Genomic DNA, 22164 nt, shown 5'->3' with positions numbered 1-22164 from the left:
AAATCCCATCAACTCCTATTTCTGCCAAGGTCTTGCTCCATCTGTTAGTCTCCCTCTCTCTTGGCTTCTGGTGCTCAGTGCACAAACATGCTCAAAGTCTCTTCCCATCTAAGACAAAAAGAAACCCTTCTAAAAATGTGATATGCTTCCTATTGGAGAGAAAGAAAAAAAAAAAAAAGAAAAAAAAAAAAAAAAAAAGAAAAAGAGAAAAAGAAAAGAATTCTTCCATGCAGTAACCTTCTCTCTGGTTACGATATCAGCTCATCTCAGTTTACGAATTACAATGGAGGCTACTTTTTGATAATCTTTGGGTAGTGACTCAACCTCTGGCTCCCATTTCATCTCAAAAGACTACAGTACTGGATGCACATCTGTAGTGTGACATGCACAGATGTGTAGTGGTGCTTGGTTCTAATTGCCTGGAAGGCCTGATGAGGACCAAGAAAGCCACACACATTGGGTACAGCTTAAAACAGGCAGCATTTTATGACTATCATTTGTGTACCTGTGGCCACTTCAATAAAAAGAAGGAATAATGCTATGCCCGCTCTGAGGTTTTTTCACAGGTACTGGAGAATAAAGGTCTATTATCAGAAGTTCCTAATTGTATCCTCACAACCATGGAGACAAACTAAGAATCCCATTACTCAAGAGTGGAAGCCAGAGTGTTCCCACACCATGAGTTCAACTCTTTCTCAAGGTCATGCACAGGCTTTGCCGGAGCCAGGATTCCTAGCCATCTGTGTCTATCTCCAGAGCATATGTTCTTTCCTTAACTGTATTCTTTTTGGTGGAATTTTCCCTAGGCCCACAACAACTTCTCTTTCATTCACCTCCAAAGCTAAGCTTGAATGATGACTTTTTATGATGATGTCCCTAGTTTACAGTAAAATGAGAAAAACAAGAATGGTATGGTCTTTGTAAAGCTTAATTATCTCTATGCAAAAGACTGCTGTTTCATGTTATATTTCTCTGCAGTTTGGGTATTAACAGAATTAACATATTAAAAAAATAAAATGCTGAGCAGTATTATTTTTTATTTTATTTTTTCTTTTTTAAAGAAAATAAATACCCAGCACAGCATCTAGTGTGTAGTAAATGTTCATTAAAACACCCATCAGTATTTATCTGTTGCAGGAAGCCCTGCTCCTCCCTGCTCTGCCTGGCTGGGTCTAGCCTAGCATATCAGCACTGGTATTCCCCACCAGGATTTAGGCACAAACTCTCATGCAGAGAGCACATGTGCCTTGGGGTTGCTCAGCTTTGAGGATCCTTCTTGGGACAAGTGGTTTTGGTGAGACAAGGTTTAGAGACCCTGGGTCCAATCATCTCTCAATCCTTTTAAACACAGAGTTATACCAGGCAACAGGGAGCCATTTCTTATCCACCTCCATAGCACCTCCAGACACTCAAGACGAAGAACTGACTCCAAGGAGAGGGACAAGATAAAACTTAGAAGTTTTGAGTGAAATCCTCGTGTCATAGACTGAATTGTACCCCCCATGCAAAGTCATATGTTGAAGTTCTAACCCCCAATACCTCAGAATGTTGCTGTATTTGCAGACAGGGTCTTTAAAGAGGTAGTTGAGTAAAAACTGAAATAATTGATGTGAGCCCTAACCCAAAATGATTGGTGTCCTTTGAAAGGAAGGGGACTAGAAGACAGATACACACAGAGGGAAGACCATGTGAGGATTCAGGGAGAAGATGACCATCTCCAAGCCAAGGAGAACTGTCAGAAGAAATCAATTTTGTTGACTCTTTAATCTCTTCCTTTTAGCCTCCAGAATTATCAGAAGATAAATTTCTTTTGTTTGGGTCACTAAGTTTGTAGTATTTGTTATAGCAGCCCTATAAAACTAATACATTTAAGGAAGTGAAAAGTTCTCCTCAAGAAGGCAACTGAAGTTCCCCCAACAGGATGGGGTGACAGTAATTCTAAGACACAGAGAAGGTGATTTTAAATGACAGGGGTATGAAAGTTCAGGTCACTGATAGGACAATAGGCCTGGAAGAGGCAAGAAGAAGAAAGTACTTGTCCTCAAAAAGCAGAGCAGGTGGTACAGGCTGGCAAAGGACTGTTGTGTGGATCCCACCTTTACCAGGAAATGGGAGAAGGCTATTGAGAGCCACTTTAGAGTCAGGGTCCAGCCTTGGTGATAAGAACAATTCCATCACCACTCACAGACATCAAGGGAAAGCGAGGCTGGCCTAGGGTGGACCATCCAACATAACACCAGGGGGTGACAGCAGTAGCACTGTCAGGCTCCATGACTCAATCCAAGCATTTATGGAGGCAACAAAAGCTAAAGTCACCATTCCTGTGAAACACGCAGCAGCTTCCCAAAGTAACGCTAGCAGCACACAGTAGTTGGCTACCCAAGACACAGGACCTGGGAATACTGCTGTTGCCTCCAGGAGATTGAGTGCATCAGACATTAGATATTTAGTGTGAACAAACAGGAAGGACAGAGTGGCAATCAGGGCATCTCTTGTTCCCTTCCCTGTAGTCATTTACTCAGGAATACTGTTTCTCATAATTCTTCCAAAACATTCTGTCAAGAATTGTGCAGGCAAAAGAACACAAAAATAAAAGCTCTAATCAAGAAATTTCTAACTTCATGACTTTCTCTAACTTTATTTTTCTCACATGGATTGGTGACCTACTGAGTTGGACAGTTTTTCATGAGTACAGGGCATTGCTGTTGTACCCCTGGGGGACAGTGCTTTTGCTTCAATAAAAGGGTTAAGATTAGCCCACTCCAGTTCATTTCTGCCTGGGAAGCCATCCAGAATGATTCACAAATTGGTTATGGCAACAGGTGAAAAGAACATCTTTAATGAAAAGTCAGCAGCAGGAAAAAAAAGAATGTAAATGCTCCTTGAAGGAAAGAGAACATCTTTGTTAAATTTTTAAAAATGGCCTTTGGTTTTTGGGATTGGCTTATTTCACTTAGCATGATATTCTCCAATTCCATCCATTTATCTGCAAATGCCATAAAATGGTATATATATGTTTCACACAAGATGCACATACAGATGTACACACATGTACACACAAGATGATTACACATATACAGGTGTCCCTTGGTATCCATGGAAGGTTGGTTCCAGGACCTCCTAAGGTTACCAAAATCTGTAGATACTGAAGTTCCTCATATAAAATGCCATAGTATTTGCATAGACCTAAGTAATTCTCCTGAATACTTTATATCAGCTCTAGATTACTTATACTACCTAATACATTATAAATGTCATGCCAACAGTTGTTATACTGTATTGTATAAAAACAAATGACAAGAAAAAGAAGTCTGTACATGTTTAGTACAGATGCTTTATTTTGTTTTTTAGGATATATCTAATCTGTGGTTGGCTGAGTCTGAAAATGTGGGACCCAAGGACACAGAGGGCCGACCCTAAATGTTCAACAATTCATGTGAATGTGTTGCACTACCACTGTAGCTCTGGGAAATCAAGCAACAGGAGGAGCCCCCAACATCTGCCGTGCCCATCAGCAGTGAGCACACTGGCTTGGAGATGTCCTGCCAGGTCCTGTATTTCAGGACACAATTGAGGATACCTATTCCCCCAGACCAGGCTAGTGTCTCCTTGAGAGCAAGGGCTATCTTTGTCCCTCCATCATATCCAACGCAGCACAGTGCTAAGTACTGTGGTACTCAGTAGTTCATTTGTCAAGGGTCACTCTCTGATCCACTCAGTGAAACAGAAACAGAAACTCATGAGGGGAAATGCTGTCTGGAAAGTGACCCTCAATTGAACCTGCTGCCCATTTTGTTCTTCTCTGTGCATTCCATGACCAAAGGGAGAAGCAAACATCTATTTCTTTCCAATCCATCTCCTTCTCGTTTCTTGGCATCTCTCCACCCTTAAACAAAAGAACACTCCTCTATAGTTCTTTCCCTTTTATATCCCCTTTGGCATCAGAAACTGTTTGTCAAGTTCCTGGAAATGGTTTCTTTCCCCCAGCAATTCACCAGGATCTATCTCACGAAGAAAAGAAGCACTACACACCTGGGATTCACTCTCCATAGCAAGAGATCTGAATTCTTGGCTCTAGGCCCTAGAAGTAAGCGGGAAGGTGGGGGGGTGGGGGTAGCCCAAGCTAATTAAAAGGGAACATGGGAAGGCTGAGGGAGAGGGGAAATGCCATTCAGACACCCAGGGAACTTTAAAATGCAGCATATCCTCCTGAGGGTTCATGTTTAGGTTTCCATGGAATATTCTGAAATCTTTCCAAGGAGTCTTGGCTAATGCTCCATAATTCCTAGGATACATTATGCATCCTGGTGACAGATGAAGAGGTAAAAAGGGAAAGTGTTCAGAGAACCCATTATGAACTGCATAAGGTCATGGGTACCATACCAGAAAGCACAGGGCACCAGCTGCCAAGGTTCAAGCCATGAAGTCACAGTGGATCATGCCACCACAGGAAAACTACTAAAGCACAAGGCTTTCATGTTTATTATCAGCACAGAGTCCCAAAGCAGTATGACCACCAAAATGCCGGAAGAACGTCTTTTACCAGGGCTCTGCTGACATTAGAGGTAGGACAATTATTTATTGCAAAAGCCTATTTTTCTCATTGCAAGACATTTAGCATCTCTAGAATGTGGACACTAAGTGCCAATGGCACATTCCAATGACAGTGTTAATCTAAAGCAACCACAAATGCTTCCAAAAACCTATCAGGTCATCCAAGGATAAGGACTCCTGTTGAGAACTAGTTTTTGAGCTCTCTTGGAAAATAACTCAAACTGTCTTCAACAAAAAACTCTGATGAGAAAGGGATCGAGTTCTGATTCTCAATTGTGAGATTTCAAGTCTAGGTGGGCTGTTGTGTTTAGGTTTCCATGGAATTTACTAAAATATGGCTCTGCAGGGCCATCGGCCTAACTGAGCTGGAACTAGGCATTTTTGCCAGTACTTGGATACTCCTTACCTGTGACAGATATCATCATCTGGGTTGCCACTCAGTGACAAATGATTCCAAGGACTTAAGAGAGACCACTTACTGTGGGGAGAAGTGGTGCACAGAGGGTTAAGAGGTTTGCCAGTGATCGTGAAATTAAAACAGCCAGAATGGCTTATGTGCATAGAGAATGGCAGCACACAGTCAGTACTTAACCACTGCATCTCATTAGTGCTATGACACCATCCAGGAAGTGCAGGCATTGCTTTATGTGGAATTTCCTTGGAAGACAAGAACTCCATCTACTTAAGTCAAGGACAGGCCATGTGGTTTGTCAAAGTCCAACAGGATGACTGTGAAATGAAATCAAGGTTCTTGTCTGCAAGCCTGAAATCCCTTCCCGCTGCCATTGTGGAGGTCCGTGTTCCAGAGGCTGCACACCCCCACTTCCCATGCATATGGCAACAGTACTGAGTGCTAGCACTGGAATGGAAGCCAGTGGCTGTCTAGTTTACAAATCTTCTAGAAAGACAGCTGGTCAAACTGAGAGCAGAACAGTGGGTAGGTAGGTGAGGTCGTTACTCTTACTCAGGACCCATGGCCAGAGATGGAACTAAAACTATCACAATTAGTCTTGAATCCAAATAGATGAAGGTGTAGAAGGGACGAGAAGTCTCATGTACAGGATGCTGTCAGTTGGAAGTGGTCAGAACAGTACAAAGACAGATGGTAGCTGAGGCTCCTCCATTACACTTGACCCCTCACCCAGAGGCCCTCTTCTCTGTCTTCCTTTTTGTTTCTATCTCTTTTTCTTCCTCTTGTTCTCAAGATCACAGGCCCATGTGTGAAAGACGAAGGCTGATCTAGAACTCTTAGTTATAAAATATTACTTCATACAACATCTTTCTAAACCATTCTAAAGCATCTTTAAGAACCATCTTTACTGCCCTTCAGGAGTAAATGTTGCAGCAAGAAAGCAGTGGCATGGACAAACTGATCTCACAACTACCAAGTTCAAACTGGAGCTCTGCTCCCTGGGATGCCAGTTCCAAATGACATACTCTCAGGGGAAAGGGCTCCAGGGACAAGTGATTTAATAGTTGAAGGAAATGCTGTTACCCCCACCTCTTCTAAAAAAGACTTATGGTACAAATTAATGTACTAAAGGCATTTGGATGACTTGGAAGAAAACCTCATTAATGCTGTTCAACCTAACTGGAGCTTATCTGGTTGATTAAACCTACCAACATCCCATGTAATAACATTCTGTAAGATGTAATTTGCTAGATTTTAATTGGGTTGATCAGGAGGTTTCAAAGAGAAGGCAGCATTTTGGTTGGACCCAAAAGACGGGTAGGGGTTTCATCAGGACCAGATAAAGGCAGAATATGGAATCCATTCCTTCAACACACCCATTGAGCAATTCCTAAGAGTGAGGTCAATCCACTTCCCTGCTACCTTGTTCTCTGCACCAAGATAGAGTTAAATTACATTAGCCCATTTGAGAAAGTTCACTTATGTTTGGGGAATAGCAAATACATAGTTAAGATAAAACAGATATGAAAAAGAGAAGAGTGAATAAAGTTGGAGCCAAACCTCAAAGATCTGTTAAATCAGTTGCTTACCAGGTCACCTATCCCATGTTAACAGCACTGGCCTGGGCAACAATAATACCTATTCTCTGACAGGGCCAGCCAAGAAATTCCTGGCAAGCACTTCTCTTTTAGTTTCCTCATCTCTAACATGATCAGAGAGGCTAAATACTCTAAGGTTTCTTGAGTATCAACATATCCAGGTTCTGTGATTATAAGACAAGAAAAGACAGCACACAGTAGTACTGAAAGATAGGAAAGTTCTGGAGACAGGAGAAGGACCACTGGCTTGAATGTTTTTCAAAAACTGCTTTGGAAGGGTTGGGGATATAACTCAGTAGTGGGAGCACTTGCCTAGAATGTGCAAGGTCTTGGGTTAAATCCCTAATGTGACAACAAGAAAGAAAGGGGGGGGGGGATACCCCATAAACCTTGATGAAATCTGAGCAGGAAAAATGAGACCATTTCATCTTCCACTCTCAGGGCCCAGACTTCCTCTATGTCATATTTTAGGATCTTTTCAAATTGGAAGAAAAAATGTAATACTATTTCCGATAGTTAATTTTGCTCAAAATTTGAGGAAAGCAAATTTGATTTTTGTACTAAATTGGGACCTATTTTAGAATAGAATGAAATATTCCCAATGCATTTTAGACATTAAGAAATGAGGACCTGAAGTGCTATCTGAGTTGTGCTGGCTTTTGCTTTATGTCTCTAGAGTTCCTTGGGGGTGCTCTCATTCACTATATCTCAGTATTAGGGAGACACTTGGAGGAAGATGGTAAACCCAGAGCTTCAGCCATTTAAATCTTGTAGAACAAGCCTGCTTATCCTGAATGAAGCTGTGCTAAGGAGGTTGGGACTCACCATTGGATTGGTCTTCCCCATAGTTCTTATGGGATGGTGCATATAAGAACATCAAAGCAAAGACATAGAGGTTCCACATCCCATAGATGCCTGTGAAAAAAGCACTGCTCACTTGGACTGTGACGCCGCCCCATTTCCAATGGCCTTCAGTCACCTGTGGAAAAGGAAAGTGACATTCTATTGGAATAAAGAAGAAACATAACACTAATACAGAAACCAACCAACACAAAAACCAGGACTCTTTTACATTCGGAAAAAGCCAAGGGCCATGTAAGGCTCCATATTTTAATGTGAATCATACCAGTATAAACTGAGGTCTACTGAGGGCTTAATGTGCATCAGGCACAAAGTCAGTGGTTCTTCTTTTGGCTACATATTAGCATCACCTGGGGAGTGTCCCTTCCTACCAATAACCATCTATTGTGATCTCTGAGTTAAAAAGCCTATGTCTGAGCCTAACTCCTCTCCACAATCACAATTCCTTCTCTGTGAACTTCCCAGCTAGATGTGAACTCCCTGTAGGCAGGCACCAGCTCTGGATTGCTTGCTGCCTATCCTCAGTGTCCAATGCACCACAGGTGTGCAATGAACGCAGGTTAATGCACATCAAGGCCATACCACTCATTGTTTATTAAGACAAGTAAGATGAAGACTTTGAGCTTTAGTTTCCTTAAGTGTAAAATAGAAACTTACAAGGTCATGGAGGAGAATTAAGTAAAAGTACTTCTAGAAACTGCCTGGCATACAATAAGCAATGTCTTAGTTATTTATAAAATATCACTGTAGGTAAGTCACTCATAAAGGTAATTATGAACCTTCCATATGCTTTACAATTCTGTAAGAGATGTTTTGAAGCTGCTTTTGTCTGTGTTAATGACGTGGTAATTGTTTTAAGGGTGGCCTGAAGACATATGGATTACACCAAGAACTGTCAACAGAGCCTTTGAGCTGAGTGACTAATAATTTGTACCAGCTGTAAGGTCACGAAATGATTCTGACCACTTCTCCTTGCTACAGGACTTGTAAAATGGGAATAAAAGAAAGTACTAGATAAATGTTACTGTGACAGTTCAATGAGCCCGGGTTATATAAACCTTCTCTAGGAGTTACTTCTCAGTTGTAAGATGGTGAACTGGATCTAAATGTTACTGACTTGAACAAGCAGGTTGATCTCACCTCCTATTTATGATACAGTGAGCAGGCTTCCCACAGTTCTGTCTATGTTCCCCATGACCTATTGGGGCTGTCAGCCTGGTAAAGTGCTAAGTGCAGGCTTTTCCTTTTGCAAGACCTGGAGTGTCAGGGAACCAGGTTACCCAACTAATAGACTTACCAGTTTTAGTTTGGCTTTCATGATACATAAATGTTCATTTTTGTGAGTCATAAACAAACCACCACTATAAAGTCTTCTTTATTTTGGAAAATAATTCATTGTATAGAAAATGTTCAGGAGTGGTTTTAGACAAAGAAGGATTTTTATCACCATTCCTGATTTTAGGTCATACATCAGCATTCAAGTGATTTAGGACTTCTTAGAAACATCTCTGAATGTCACTCTTCATACTTTTAAGTCCCATATAGCCTAATTTACTAAAACCCCTATAGTACTTAGAGCATCTTATGATGATTTTTAATACTTATAATGAAAGGAGAAAGGAAGCTTTAAGATAGTTCCTGCAAATACATAGACCCACCGCCCTAACAGAGGGAACTCCCCTGTGTGGGTTTAAGTGGGGGGGGGGGCAGGCTGAAGGAGCTGTAAATAAGATAGGATATGGCTGTTTTTATACTCTGTTAGCTGTTAGGGCAGTCAGCCCTTCTGTAAGCGGAAGGGCCCGTAAGAGGGCTTACGTCCTGTGTTCAAGTTGGGAACACACAGTACTGACAACTTTAATGGAATTAATTCTTTCTAGGATCAGATGACTGATCCATCTTTAGAAGCACCAACTTGCATGCCTCACACTCAGTGATGCTCAACCGACGTTTGCAGAATGAATGGGGCAGAAGTACATGAATATGATAGGACACCAGTACAACCACATGGAAACAGAAAGTGGGGGCAGAAACAGCCACTCAAGAAACTTCCGACCAAAACGTAAAAAGAAAATACTACAGTCTGTAGTCAATCATAATTAATTGCATTTACAAGTGAGAGGAGATGCCCAGGGGTAACAAGCATGAATTAATTTAAGTATCACTCTCTGTTGTATTCTTTTATTATCACTTAAAACAAGCGGTTAACACAGATATGAGCAAAGCTGATTCTTTTAATGCTCATGCATTAAATGTATTAAATGCTCATTCCATCCCAGGTGCTACACCAAGCATGTTATACAGAAGTATCATTTAGTCTGAATGCAACTCTGTGAGGTGGGTAGGTAATGTTTCTACTCAACATAGGGGTTAATTGTGCTACAGAGAGGTGTAGTATCCTGCCCAAGACTGCTGGGTTACAAGTCATGGGTCTGACTCCAGAATTAAGGTGCTCTTAACCATCATGTGACACAAAAGTATAATACTATTGTAAATAGGGTCAGTCTCTGAAGGTATCAACTACCATGTAGGGCCAAATTTCTTTTGGAAATTCACTTCACTGTTTATTGTTTGTGTGTTTAAGTGTGTATGTGCATGCATGCATGTGTGTGTGTGTATACATATGTGGTCTCCATGACATACTGGAACTGTAGGCCTGGTAAGGTATATATACATATATACCCTCATGCACATACATTCAAGTAGGTTTGCACATTCAAATTTGTATAGTAGCATATATCACTATATTCTAGATCAGTAATGTATGGCATATAATACACTGGATATATATACAAAATATAATTTCACCTTAGAACCACAGAATGAGATGCTCATAGTGTGTGGGCACATGGGAGCTTGGCCTGACTGAGGAGACAGCAGATTCATGTCCTCTTCTTTGCTCTGGGACATGTATATTGTTTAGAATGGAGTTGTAGAATCACCAATCTACTGAATTTGTAATCTATAAATACATTATTTCCAGCCATGGCAAAAAGCTGAACTGCATAAATGAACTGTTGAGATAGTGCACTTCCACTGTCCAAAGACTGGAATGTGTTTTTTCCCTGTTTTCTCTCAGTTACTCATGCCTGAGATATCCTGAGCTCTGAGCACATTCCCACCAATAGGAACCACAATTAGTAGCCTCACCAGAGCAAGTCTTGTAGACCCAACTATAACTAATATTCCTTTCCCTTTAAACTTTCAGAGAGAAAAATCAGGTAGTCCAAAGCATTTTTTAAAAATCATCTAACCCTCTGCATAAGTCTTATTTCTAAAAGTTCCTGTTTTTCCTGATTTTACATCTCAACAATTTACTTTTGTGTGAAACCACCCAATTATACCCCTGAAGCCAAGTGAAGGTCAAATCCTTTACACCCAGTAGTCTTGACAACCAGCATTCCACTTAACAACAAGATTTCCAAATCCCAAACACAGGCTCTCTTACCGGAAACATCTCCTCTATAAGTCACAGAATGAAGTGATCACACATACACACAAAAGAGCTGAAGATAGGCTCTCTGGGAGTTTGCCGCATGTGGCTTGACCTGAATGTCAGGCACCTGGGGGTCCCCTCAGTGAAGGCCAGTGACCTTCTCCCCTGCATTGCACTTCTGTTCCCTACTGCCACCACCTCTGAACGGAACGCCTCTTTCTTTTCCAGAGGGAAAGGGCCGAAAGACCAGACTGTGATGTACCATCTCTTGGTTGCTATGACTGAGGCCATTAAAATGGCAGGCATTAAAAGACTGCACCTCAGTCCCCAGCTACAAAGCCTCAAGGTCACCGCATTCCACAGCTTCCTGTGGGTCTTTCATTCCCAGCCTCACAGCTTCAATATCCTGGCGAGATCCCCTTGCATTATATTTCAGGGGGCTTAAATGCAAGCTCTCCCAGCAAGCCTGAGAGTATAATGGGGGTTTTAAAACATTCCTTTTACCTAGGGCTGGGATCCATTTCAAAAAGTTACCCAATAGGTTTTCTTTCAGGTGAGCTCATTGCTCTGACATTCCAAAATGACATTAGAAAATAAATCCTCTGATGACTATATTAATACAGTACCTGGGACACCGAGAGTTATGCCGGAAAACGTCTTAGATGTCTATAAATAAACCTTAAAAAAAAAAAAAAACCCAGCAGGAGGAATGTGAGGAGCTAATGGAATTCAAAAGGCCTCATTGCTACCCCCTCAGAGTTGAAATCCACTCCGGGCCAACTATCGCAGTGGATATAAAAAGCCTGCCACAGGCTGGAGCCGGATACTGGGGCAATGGAATATTAATCTTTTTCTCCACAGAAAAGCCACAAACTATGCACCTTGGAAGATGGCCTCCCCTGCTTTTAAAAGTACACTAATTAAACATGTACAAGGTTAAAGTCTAGCAATGTGAAAACAATTTAAGGATCAGATCCCTCTTCACTTCAGGTAGAAGGAACTCTGGAGACAAGACAGTGAGGTGCGGGTGCATGGAGAAGGACCCCAGCTTTCTAAAGTGGCAGAAGCATTCCTTAGGACTGAAGTGCCTTTCCTTTCTGCCTTCCTGGGAGCAGAGAGTAGAAAGTGCCCTTCATTCCTTAGACCACTCTCTTCTTCCCCTCTCTCGGCCTGGCAGACCTGGCCAGTTGTCACACTGAGAGACTGGAAGAACCAGAAAGCATTTTGGTCACATAAGGGAATTGGCCAAGGGAGGACTCAGGCCTCAGACATCCTTACTTGACCATGGGTGTTTGAGTCTTAGCTGGTTGAATAAAAAACTCATTCAGAATTGGAAACAGTTTATTCAGAGTGTAGAGCAAAGTTTCCAAGTTTTTATATACAAACACTCTGATACAAACATAGCACTGTTGCAGGTCAAAGCAGAAGTGGTGAACTGAACATAGGAGGAAATACAGGTTATTGTTTTATTTATTTTTATTTTTTATTTTTGGTACCAGATTGAACCCTGAGCCATATCACCAACCTTTTTTATTTTTTTAAATTTTGAGACAGGGTCTCGCTAAGTTGCTTACGGCCTTGTTAAGTTGCTAAGGCTGCCTTTGAACTTGTGATCCTCCTGCCTCAGCCTCCCAAACCTCTGGGATTATAGGAATGCCACACTGCTCTTGGATTACTGTTTTATTTTTAACCACATGTATTTTAGCCTTTAGCAGAGCCAGCAACATCAACATTCCCCAGTAGTCAACAGCCAACAGCCTAATGTGGGGTTCCCTTGGACAGAATTCAAGGGGTCCAAGAACTGTGATAAGAAAAAGTTCTCTATTTTCACCAGTCTCTAACTGAAAGCATTTCCTTCAATTACAAATGTAGAAAACAAACCAGTATGGTATTAGTACTACCTGTGAATCATCAATAGACATCATGATATTGTCACATTAATTAGTTTTTGAAGATATAGATCTGTAATATACCTGTGATATCTGTGATATGTATAATCATATATATATATATATGATATAAATAGTTTGGATTTTAAAGGGAATGTATATGTATGTGATTTCCTTTGAAATCTAAGATTTTAAACTCATTTAGAAGCATTCTAAGAGACCCATAGCCTTCACCAGGTTGCTAGAGGAGTCCATTTGGAGTTCCTGTACTAGAGGAAACTTGCTTAGCAGAATGAAATCAGTCTTATTCCAAAAGTCTACCTGTCTCACCAAATTCCTTTCTGTTGCCCCAACACAGGAATGATGCAGCACTGGCAAAAGAGTCAGGAGGATCGAGTTGTACTCCCTGACTTGCATGTACTTTGGCAAGTCAGTCAACCTTCCTGCCATTCACCCCTGCTAATCACGCTCACTTAGGATGTGCCAGGGGCTCTGCTAATCACCTGGCAACATTACTTCCTGTGATTCTTACAGCAACCTTCTGTGGGTGGTACTGTCGTTGAATAAGATAAATTAAACCCCAGAACTGTTAAGGACTCTACCCATATATCCACCCAGCTGGAAAAAAGAATAAATGGGGAATGTCTCTAAATCCCTTAGACTTCATATTCTGGAAAACTGGGATAACAATTCCTACCCTACTTATCTCAAAGAGTTTTTGTGAAGCTCAAATAAATATAGATTCAACTTAAGAAGTACTTTCCACCTTCCAAAGCAAGTCACCACAAATATTCTAAAGTTATTATCATTATCATTATTGAAATTTTCAAGTAGAGCAAAATTTCGTGTTTGGGAAATAACCAGTGGAAAGGTAAGTTTCTATCAATGGGACTTTTGAATAACGTTTCATGTGGAAATGGCAATATAATTAAGGAATGGCAGATTGTAAAAGGATCTATGTTAATGCTAGATAAGGATTCAATCAAATTAATACTTGCTTGTTAGTGTTGTGCTGCAGGGCTTGAAAAGTTTATTTCTCTTAAGGTAAATGAAACATGCGCCCTTCAATCTGCTGCAGGCTTTTAATTTACTTAGCATCTTTTACCGCCTGCAAGATTGTACTAAAAGGATCAATCAGTCCATGTGGTCAGGGGATGGATAACAAGACCCAGAGTAGAGTGATCTAAATAAATAAAGCTTGACCAGCTGTCCAGAATGACAGACTCTCTGTTCCTTTCTTCAGCAGCTCTAGAACTTTTCATGCAGTGTAGAGGTACCTCTCCAGGGACATTCTCCCTGGACACTTCAGGGTCCACTTACCTGACTAACGATGAAGAAGATGACAGTCATGGCAGCACAGGCCAAAGTGATGAGCATGAGGAACTTGAACCTGAAAATTAGCCCCTATTAGGAAAAAGAGTAAGAGTCATTTACTATCTCACCAATCCTTTTCTCAATATATAAATCCAAGAAAAGCTTTTTTATTGGTACTGAGGATTGAACCCAAGGCACTCAACCACTGAGCCACATCCCCAGTCCTTTTTATATTTTATTTTGAGACAGGATCTTGCTAAATTGTTTAGGACCTCACTAAGTTGCTGAGGCTGACTTTGAACTTTTGATCCCCTTGCCTCAGCCTCTGGAGTCACTGAATTAAAGGCATGTACCACCACACCAAGCTAATAAAAGCTATTTTTTAAAACTCTGTAAAGTTGGCCACAGTGGTGCACACTAGTAGTCCCAGTGACTTGGGGAGCTGAGGCAGGAGGATTGTAAATTCAAGACCTTCCTGTATAACATAGGGAAGCCCTGTTACAAAATAAAAATGAAAAAGAGTTGGGGATGTAGCTCAGTGGTACAGTACCTCTGAGTTCAATCTCCAGTGCCCACAAAAAAAAAAAAAAAGAAAAGAAAAGAAAAGAAAAAAGAACACTAAACCAACTCCCTAACAAAGACAGTAAAATAATTTCACATACTAATATTTCTCCTGTCAAGGTGAATGTGGCTGAGAAATTTCTTAGGCCAAACACTTCCTGTGTTCTTATCTCTCAGGACACCAGGGCCCGGGAAGTTATATTCACAGCACGTCATGAGGCTGCTAATTTCCCTGCTAAGCTGGTTATGCTTCTCTGCAAGGGTTCAAAGTTACCAAATCCAAGTTTTCTGGGGCTGTAATAAAATTCTGCTCCAGTGAACAAAAAGAAATATGCATATTAATCAAATCAGTGGATTTGGTTGATTTTCCTCATGTGTCATTCCAGCTCTAGAGACAGGCAAAGCCTCAGACAGTACACAAGGTTTCCTAAGAGCAGGATTTGGGGGAACCTGTGTTTCAGGGAAAGATGCCTTTAATCAGGGGCTCTTAGGTACAGAATCCCTATACATGTAGGCCCTGGGGTTCTGTGGTTTCTGTGCCTGTGTTCCCAGCCACTTAGGCATGAAACCACAGTGTCCTTGAAAAATCATGAATGTGTTGCCTGCACTAGGGATGTGAGGATGCTAAGCATTTCTTTTAAATAAGGAATATAATCTATAAACAGATTATTGAACTCTATCTGAGCGTATGCTGGCTATTTTAAGGGAATGTGGACTCTGAGAGTCTGGGAAGCAGGTCACTTGGGCTGAACCTGTTTTAAGTTTGATTCTGGGTAAGGGAAAGTCTCACTCCAAACCAAATCTCCATTTAGTGACAGCCCAGTCTCTCATCTAGTATGTACCTACATTCCATTGAAAGCTGAAGAACCTGTTGAACAAGGGTACACCTTTCTGAGGAAGGAACAGATACCACGAAAAACTTCCTGATCTAGATAGCTGGTCAGGTGTCTCTCATAGTCCATTGACCTCAGAGTAACATTTGCCTCGAGTTCCTACATGAGAATCCCTCAGTGTGCACTGCAGGGTGGAGCCTTTCACCCTCTAGGGCTGCATGTTTACGCATGGAGCAGAGATGATAATGAGCAGAGGTGAGCAGAGAGCTGAGTACCAGGTCCTGAAGAAGCCAAAAGAGCCACTCACCTCATAGTGTAGCCGTCGGACCTTGCTCATGGCTGGCAGACTAGACTGCTTCCCACTGATGTTCCGAAACACCTGAAATACCATGAAGCACAGAAACAGGAAGTAGAGGCAGAGGCAGATCCCAGCCACAATGATGAAGGCCATCTGATGGTGTCCAGTAAAGGAAACAGCAGGCTCGTCACGCTGAGAGGGCACAAGCACTACCCCTGCTCTGCGGGTGATACTCATTTTATTTCCAGGTATTCAGGATATTTTGAGGGAGATAAAAATATTAAACCCTGGCATTCTAATGAGTGATATACAGGTTTTCTGACACAACAGTTTCAGAGAGGGGAGTGTTCAGATTGCTTTCTAAGCCAAGTTAGAAGAGAAACTGTGCTCTGGTTATTAAACATGTAGCTTCTACTCTAGACCTACTGAGTCAAAACCCGCCTTTCAATCAGGTCCCCGGGAAATTCAAATGCATCATAAATTTGAAAAACACTAACACAGTGGCTCTTAGTTACTAAATACTGATCAGGTGAAAAGCCACATTAAAAGCACTGGAAAAAGTCAAATGAAGGTGTCCAGATCCCACACTAGATGTATGGACTCAGACTTTCCAGAGCTAGGAAACTAAGTGTGAGCATGTTTGGAACCCACTGGGCTGTCCTTGGGCTTCTAAGAATGAGACTGAGATGTCCTGCAACAGAGGGGAGGGAACAAGTAAGGGCAGGTGCAACAGCAAAGCTGCCAAGGCCACCGGCGTGGGACTGAAGCCCTGAGGTCAAACAGAGGTGCAGTTCTGTTTGCAATCTTCGGTCACCACAGGAAATCTTCCAAATGGGATGAAGCTGAAGGACAGGTGGCGAAGGCAGGGGCTGGGATTGAGAACAATGAGACCCACTGGGGAGATTGAGACCTGCCATTATAGCAACCTGAGGACCACCAAGGTCTGGGTCAGCATGAGCTGGCTTGGAAGATAGGTGACCCAACTCCAGCTCCTCTCTGCTGCACACCCAAGCTGCCAATATTTCTCAACATTTTAACAAGCATGAACTCAGCATTCATATTTCACTAAATGGTACACTTAATGCAGTTTCTCCTTTCCTATGCCCAGTAGGACCCTGGAATAAAAGGGATGTGGTTATTTGCTGCAAGACTTGAAATCTTATGTACTTCCCTAAATCTTCATCTCATCAAAATAAAAGGTTTGAACTAGAGGACATTATAAATGTTCTTCATGTTATGCAGATAACATTTTTTGGTGGCAAGTGTGTCGGTGGAAGGGTGGAGCTCAACTCTCTGATCTTTAGGGTAATAATGCTACCATTTAGTTTATTCATAAAATTCTTGTGACACTAAAAAGCCAATATTAACATCATGGCCAGACAAAGCACGTTAATGGGCATGTGGCAAGATATGAGCCATCAATAAAAGGTACAATCCCAGTCTTTCTCTCCACTCCAGAGGAAAGTCTTTTTTTTCCTCTCGGAGCACTAAACATATTATTATTCAGGAGATAAAATATTTAAATCCAGCATCCTTAAAGGGATAAGCTAAGACTGTCACTTCTGCTTCATGAAGATGACTCAGACAGTTTAAGTGAACCAACCAGAAGCCTCAGCACTCTTCTGGAACTAATCACCTTAGCCTTATCTCCACTCGGTCTCAGAAATGAAGAGCAGCAGCATGGTGTGCCCGCTCACCAAGGTCACTGTCAGAAGTCTTGCACACAGACAACTTCAGAAACTGGCTCTCCCACAGGGCCCAGCGATGAACCTCTGTGGCTCCAGGGAAAAGCTAGTCACGCTTTAGTCTGCAGTAAACAGTGAATAATAGATAATTTAGACAGGCTGCGGTAAGACCTGCAGCTCTGATCCCTTTGCCATGGGGACAGGCACAACCTTCTCACTTTGCCTGCTCTCACCGGGCTTGAAAGCAAGTAGTAATTCTTCTCATTACTTGCCTTAATTGTGCTGTTATCATTGGTCTTGGGATCAAAGCTCTGGCCGAGGACATATGCAGAGCATCAGCTGAGCCTTGGAAAATGATCTTGGGGACCAGGCAGCTGGGGGAAGATATAAAACCCTGAGCCCATCAAGGAAGGATACAGCCAGCTCTGTTCCAACATCTGTAGTCCAGATACTGTAGAAGGGATTTGTGAGTTGTACTCCTCTACAAAACAAAAACAAAAACAAAAACAAACAAACAAACAAACAAAAAAACGAGGTGAAAAGGCAAGACAATTAATGCAAAGGTAAGGTGGAATTTTCTTTAGTTTTGCAGCTGGAAGGGTAGGAGCTGAATCCAGACTTAGAAACCTCATAGAGAGCCTAAAGTAAAACAGAGATGGCAGGATATGATCAGCCCAAACATTCTGTAACTCTAAAGGGCTATGCTTGTGACTTAGTCCTAGTCTCTTTTTTTTTGGTACTGGCGATTGAACCATCCAGCGGTGCTCAACCACTAAGCCACATCCCCAGTCCTTTTTTATATTTTTATTTAGTGACAGGGTCTTGCTGACTTGCTGAGGCTGGCTTTGAACTCATGACCCTCCTGTCTCAGTCTCCTGAGCCGCTGGGATTACAGGTGTGCACCACAGCATCTGGCTCTAGTCCCAGTCTTTATCTGGGGACATGAACATGTTCCATGCTTTCATCCCAGGTGCTCCCAACCACCCTTCTCCCTTTCAAACACTCCTCCTAAAGAGATGGGGGTGGGCACAGGGATGCACCTTTAGCTCAGAGTCCCACGGGCACCTGCTCACCTCTCACACATGTCAAAAATGAAGAGGCAGAAAGAACCAACAGCGATTGGTCCGACTTGCTTCCAATACCCTGCAATGTGATTCCGCTCATGCTGATCCTAAGGAAAAGCCAATTAAGAAAGGAGATCAAGACCGAAGGAGAGCAAAGCAATTCTACAGGTGAGCCAGGCTTTCAGAGAGTCTTGCTGGCCACCTGTTGTGCATCCAGAGCCTCGCTAGAGTCCAGGCATTCAAGATTCGAGGAGCTCCGTTCTGCAGGGGCTTGCTTCTGTTGGGAAGGCTGGTGCAGGGGCAAACATTACACAGCACAGCCGTGGGCTCCGTGGTAATAAGAAAGAACGGGTGCTACGGGAGCACAGAGGCCTCAGGCCCTGGGCAGGGACAACATCTGTGGTCCACAAAGGAACTCTTGGAATTAAATTCCTCTGTGACTAATAACCCGTGTTTGTAAAGGGGGAGCACTCCCCAGAGGATAAAAGAAAGACATAAAGGCATTGAAGTAGGGTGAGGGAAGAGCTCTCTTATGGTTAGGAAACTAGACATATTTTCTGTCTTCATTAACACCAAGCATGAGTCTTCCTGATGGACATACCAAGACACTGAGAGAAAGAAAATGGAGGTGATGTAGAATGAGAAAATGGGAAAAGCAAAGACATATCTCAGTCTGCAGGCCAGGGCGCAGAGGGAGCATCTGCAGAAGCTCACTCTAGACTCCACCCAGCCGTACCTCCCAGGGTGGGCCCTCACCGGGAGCCTGGCCAGGGGCGATGGTCTCCCTCTCTTCTCACACTGCTCTCCTGAAGGGCAGCATGCTTCAGAGTGTTGATTTTTTTTATGATCAAAATACAATAGAATCTAACTGTATCTTCTGTAGGGTGATGTCTGTGTGTGCACTTGAGGACGAGGTCCAGCTGGCCTATGTAAGGCACCATTCTGATTTTTATTCGTGGTACCTCAATCCCTCTTGAAATATGATTTGACATCTGTGCAAGGAGGTCAGTATTGCCGGGTAATGGGGGTCACTAGGTCACCTGGACAAACTGCCAGCTGGAAAGAGTCAGGCCCACATTCTTTAGTGGTTAATCTGTTCCTGGGTACAGGACAAGCAGAGCTGAGACCAAAGGACAAGGAACAATACTAATCATTAGGATATGCATGTTTATCTTCTCCAAAGGCGCTCAAATTATTCCATTTAGTTCTTACAGAAACTTATGCATTAGGTAGGCCTAGAAATCCCATTTTTTTAGAAGGGGAACCTGAGATTCTGTGACTTGTCAAGGCCTCTCACTAGTCACAAGGTGAAGCAGGAATCTGACCCTCAGGGTTGATTCCAGAGCTCCCTCCTAACTAACCCACTGGTTGATTCTGCCTTGCCACAGTGGCCCAGAGGCAGAGGCAGCAGCTGCCAGCTTAGCAGCCCACAGGCCACTGCGGCATGTACATCAGTCCCTTCCCCAGGGGTTGGGGGGTGGGCTCTTACCATCATGTGTTCGCCACAGAAGATGATCCAGAAGGAGAGAAGCATTGCGTAGAAGATGCCCTGTCGGATGTCACCAAACAAGAGCATCCAGGTCCAGTCAAACCCGATGGAAAACCACTCCACCGGGATATTGATGAAGGTCATAGAAATCCCCAGGGCAAAGATGACTCTAAGGGTGAGAAAGTGTCAGGAAAGTCAGGTTATTCAGCAGGGAGAGCAATTTTCAAAAATCTGAAGCCACTTTTGAAAAGATTTTATGTAAGTAACTGAAATGTTACTCAACGGGGCTGAAGCCATAGGAGGGGTTTCTCAGCCCTAATCCGGGTCTCCACACTGAGATGCAAATGTCCTAGCTGGCACTCTGCGAGTTGAGGAGTGCTACCCTACCCTCTCGAGCTAACAGAACCTACCCTCGAACACCCACACTTTATTTTATTACTGGCCAGGTTAAGAGCTTCCTGTAATGCTTTTGCCCCTGCACCTTATTCAACAGTCCTCACCAAAGAACTCCTCTTACCTACTGGGGTCTCATTGACCCTGATCATTAAGAACATGCATGACTGTGATACCGTTAGCAATGATGGATCATGTAGCATATTTGTTTCAATAATGGAAGACCCCAGACACACGGGAGACATAAATTATTTTGGCTGCTTGGTTAGATTTGATTTTGTCTTTCCTCATCACACTGTTATCTTCCATTTCCCTATTAAAATGTCATCCTTATGTCACTGATTTATTCACACTTTATTCATATTCACAAAATACACACACTTTATTATTATGGGCTGTGGGCATGGTATTGGGGCTGCAGATACCTAAATGAATAGAAAGTTGTTTCTTTTTTAAACTCATGGAATTGCATTCAGAGGTGGAGCCAGAAAAAAAAAGTAATTGAAACCAGGTATAGTAAGCAACGTGACAGCAGTAAGAAACACAGAAAGCTGCTGCCAGGACTTGACTCTTAAGCAGAGACAGAAATTGGGCCAACAGTGATTTGAGATGAGGGAGGTGGAAATGGTATAGCTGAGGGCAGAAGCTGGATGGAGGAACAGAGGGCTGGAGGAGTTGAAGTATCTGGGCATCTCCATGCAGCACATCTTAGTAAACCACTGGAGACTGAGCTCAGAGAAACAAAGAAGGAAGAGCTCATGAAGCTATGTGCACCCTCATTAGAGAGAGATTTTGAAATTTATCTTCAAGAGACCAGGAACCCAACAAAAAGTTTCAATAATAGTGACATGATTCATTCATTCAATAAAATCTTATTGACTTCCTGTGTTCCAGTCTCTTCTCTGGGCATTGAGGATACAGTGGTGAGGAAAATTAGCAAGGAACTGGCTCTCATGATACCTGCAGTCAGACGGGGTGAGGCAGGGAATATGGGAGGAAAGATGTAAGTAAATGATGAATGTGCATTATGAAGAAGAATAAAACTAGATAAGAGAATGGAGGTGAGATTTCATATTAGAGAGACAGGATAGAGTCTTTAAGATGAGAAACATCAGAGCAGGGCATGTGGAAAGAAGGAATTGAACCACAAAGATACCTGGGGAACAGTAAGTGCAAAGGCCCTGGGGTGAGACCAAGCCAGGCATGTTTGAGCACCATCAAGGGGACTAGAAGGAATAGGAGATAAGATCAGAGGTGGCAAGGGGCCAGAACTTTAAGGGGTTCATAACCAGGGAAAGAAGATGAAAAACCAGTGGAGAGCTTTGAGCAGAGGAGTGATATGATCTGATTAATACTTAAAAGGGAGCACTGAGGTTGCTGTGTGAATAGATTGTAGGGAGAAAAAGACTGGAAGCAAGGAGAGCAGTTGAGAAGGCTATTTCCAATAAACCAGGTGTGAAGTCATGGCGGGTTAGTCAGATTTGGGTGGTGGTAGTAGAAATGGTGAGATTTCCCAGTGGGCTGGATATGGGGCATGAAAAAAGTAAGAGAATAGAAGGCGATTCCTCCCTTTTTAGCCTGAGTTAAAGAAAGAATTGAGTCAGCACTTAGAAAAATGGAAAGAGGCACCATTAAAATAGGAGGAAATCAAGTGTTCTTCCATGAGTGCTATATTTTCAATGCAAGTTGAGATGGTTAAATAAATAGCTGGGATATTTGGGAATAGTTTCAAGAGGTGGAAGATGTAAATTAAGAGTCATCAGAGGGTAGATGAATTTTA

General features: G+C 42.4%; 1 protein-coding gene across 1 annotated transcript in view; it reads right to left on the bottom strand.

The window, feature by feature from the left end:
• Positions 1-22164, bottom strand: part of Wls (Wnt ligand secretion mediator) — a 104903-nt gene that overhangs the window by 11628 nt on the left and 71111 nt on the right. The window contains exons 6-11 of the mRNA XM_047518004.1: positions 19992-20160; positions 18512-18609; positions 17856-17919; positions 15763-15906; positions 14068-14151; positions 7390-7543 (exon numbers count right to left, since the gene is read on the bottom strand). Of these exons, the coding sequence (XP_047373960.1) occupies positions 7390-7543; positions 14068-14151; positions 15763-15906; positions 17856-17919; positions 18512-18609; positions 19992-20160 (713 nt within the window). The remainder of the gene's footprint in view (positions 1-7389; positions 7544-14067; positions 14152-15762; positions 15907-17855; positions 17920-18511; positions 18610-19991; positions 20161-22164) is intronic.

This window comes from Sciurus carolinensis, chromosome 1, assembly GCF_902686445.1.
Source record: "Sciurus carolinensis chromosome 1, mSciCar1.2, whole genome shotgun sequence".
NCBI lineage: Eukaryota > Metazoa > Chordata > Mammalia > Rodentia > Sciuridae > Sciurus > Sciurus carolinensis.
This window is presented reverse-complemented; position numbering and strand designations above follow the sequence as displayed.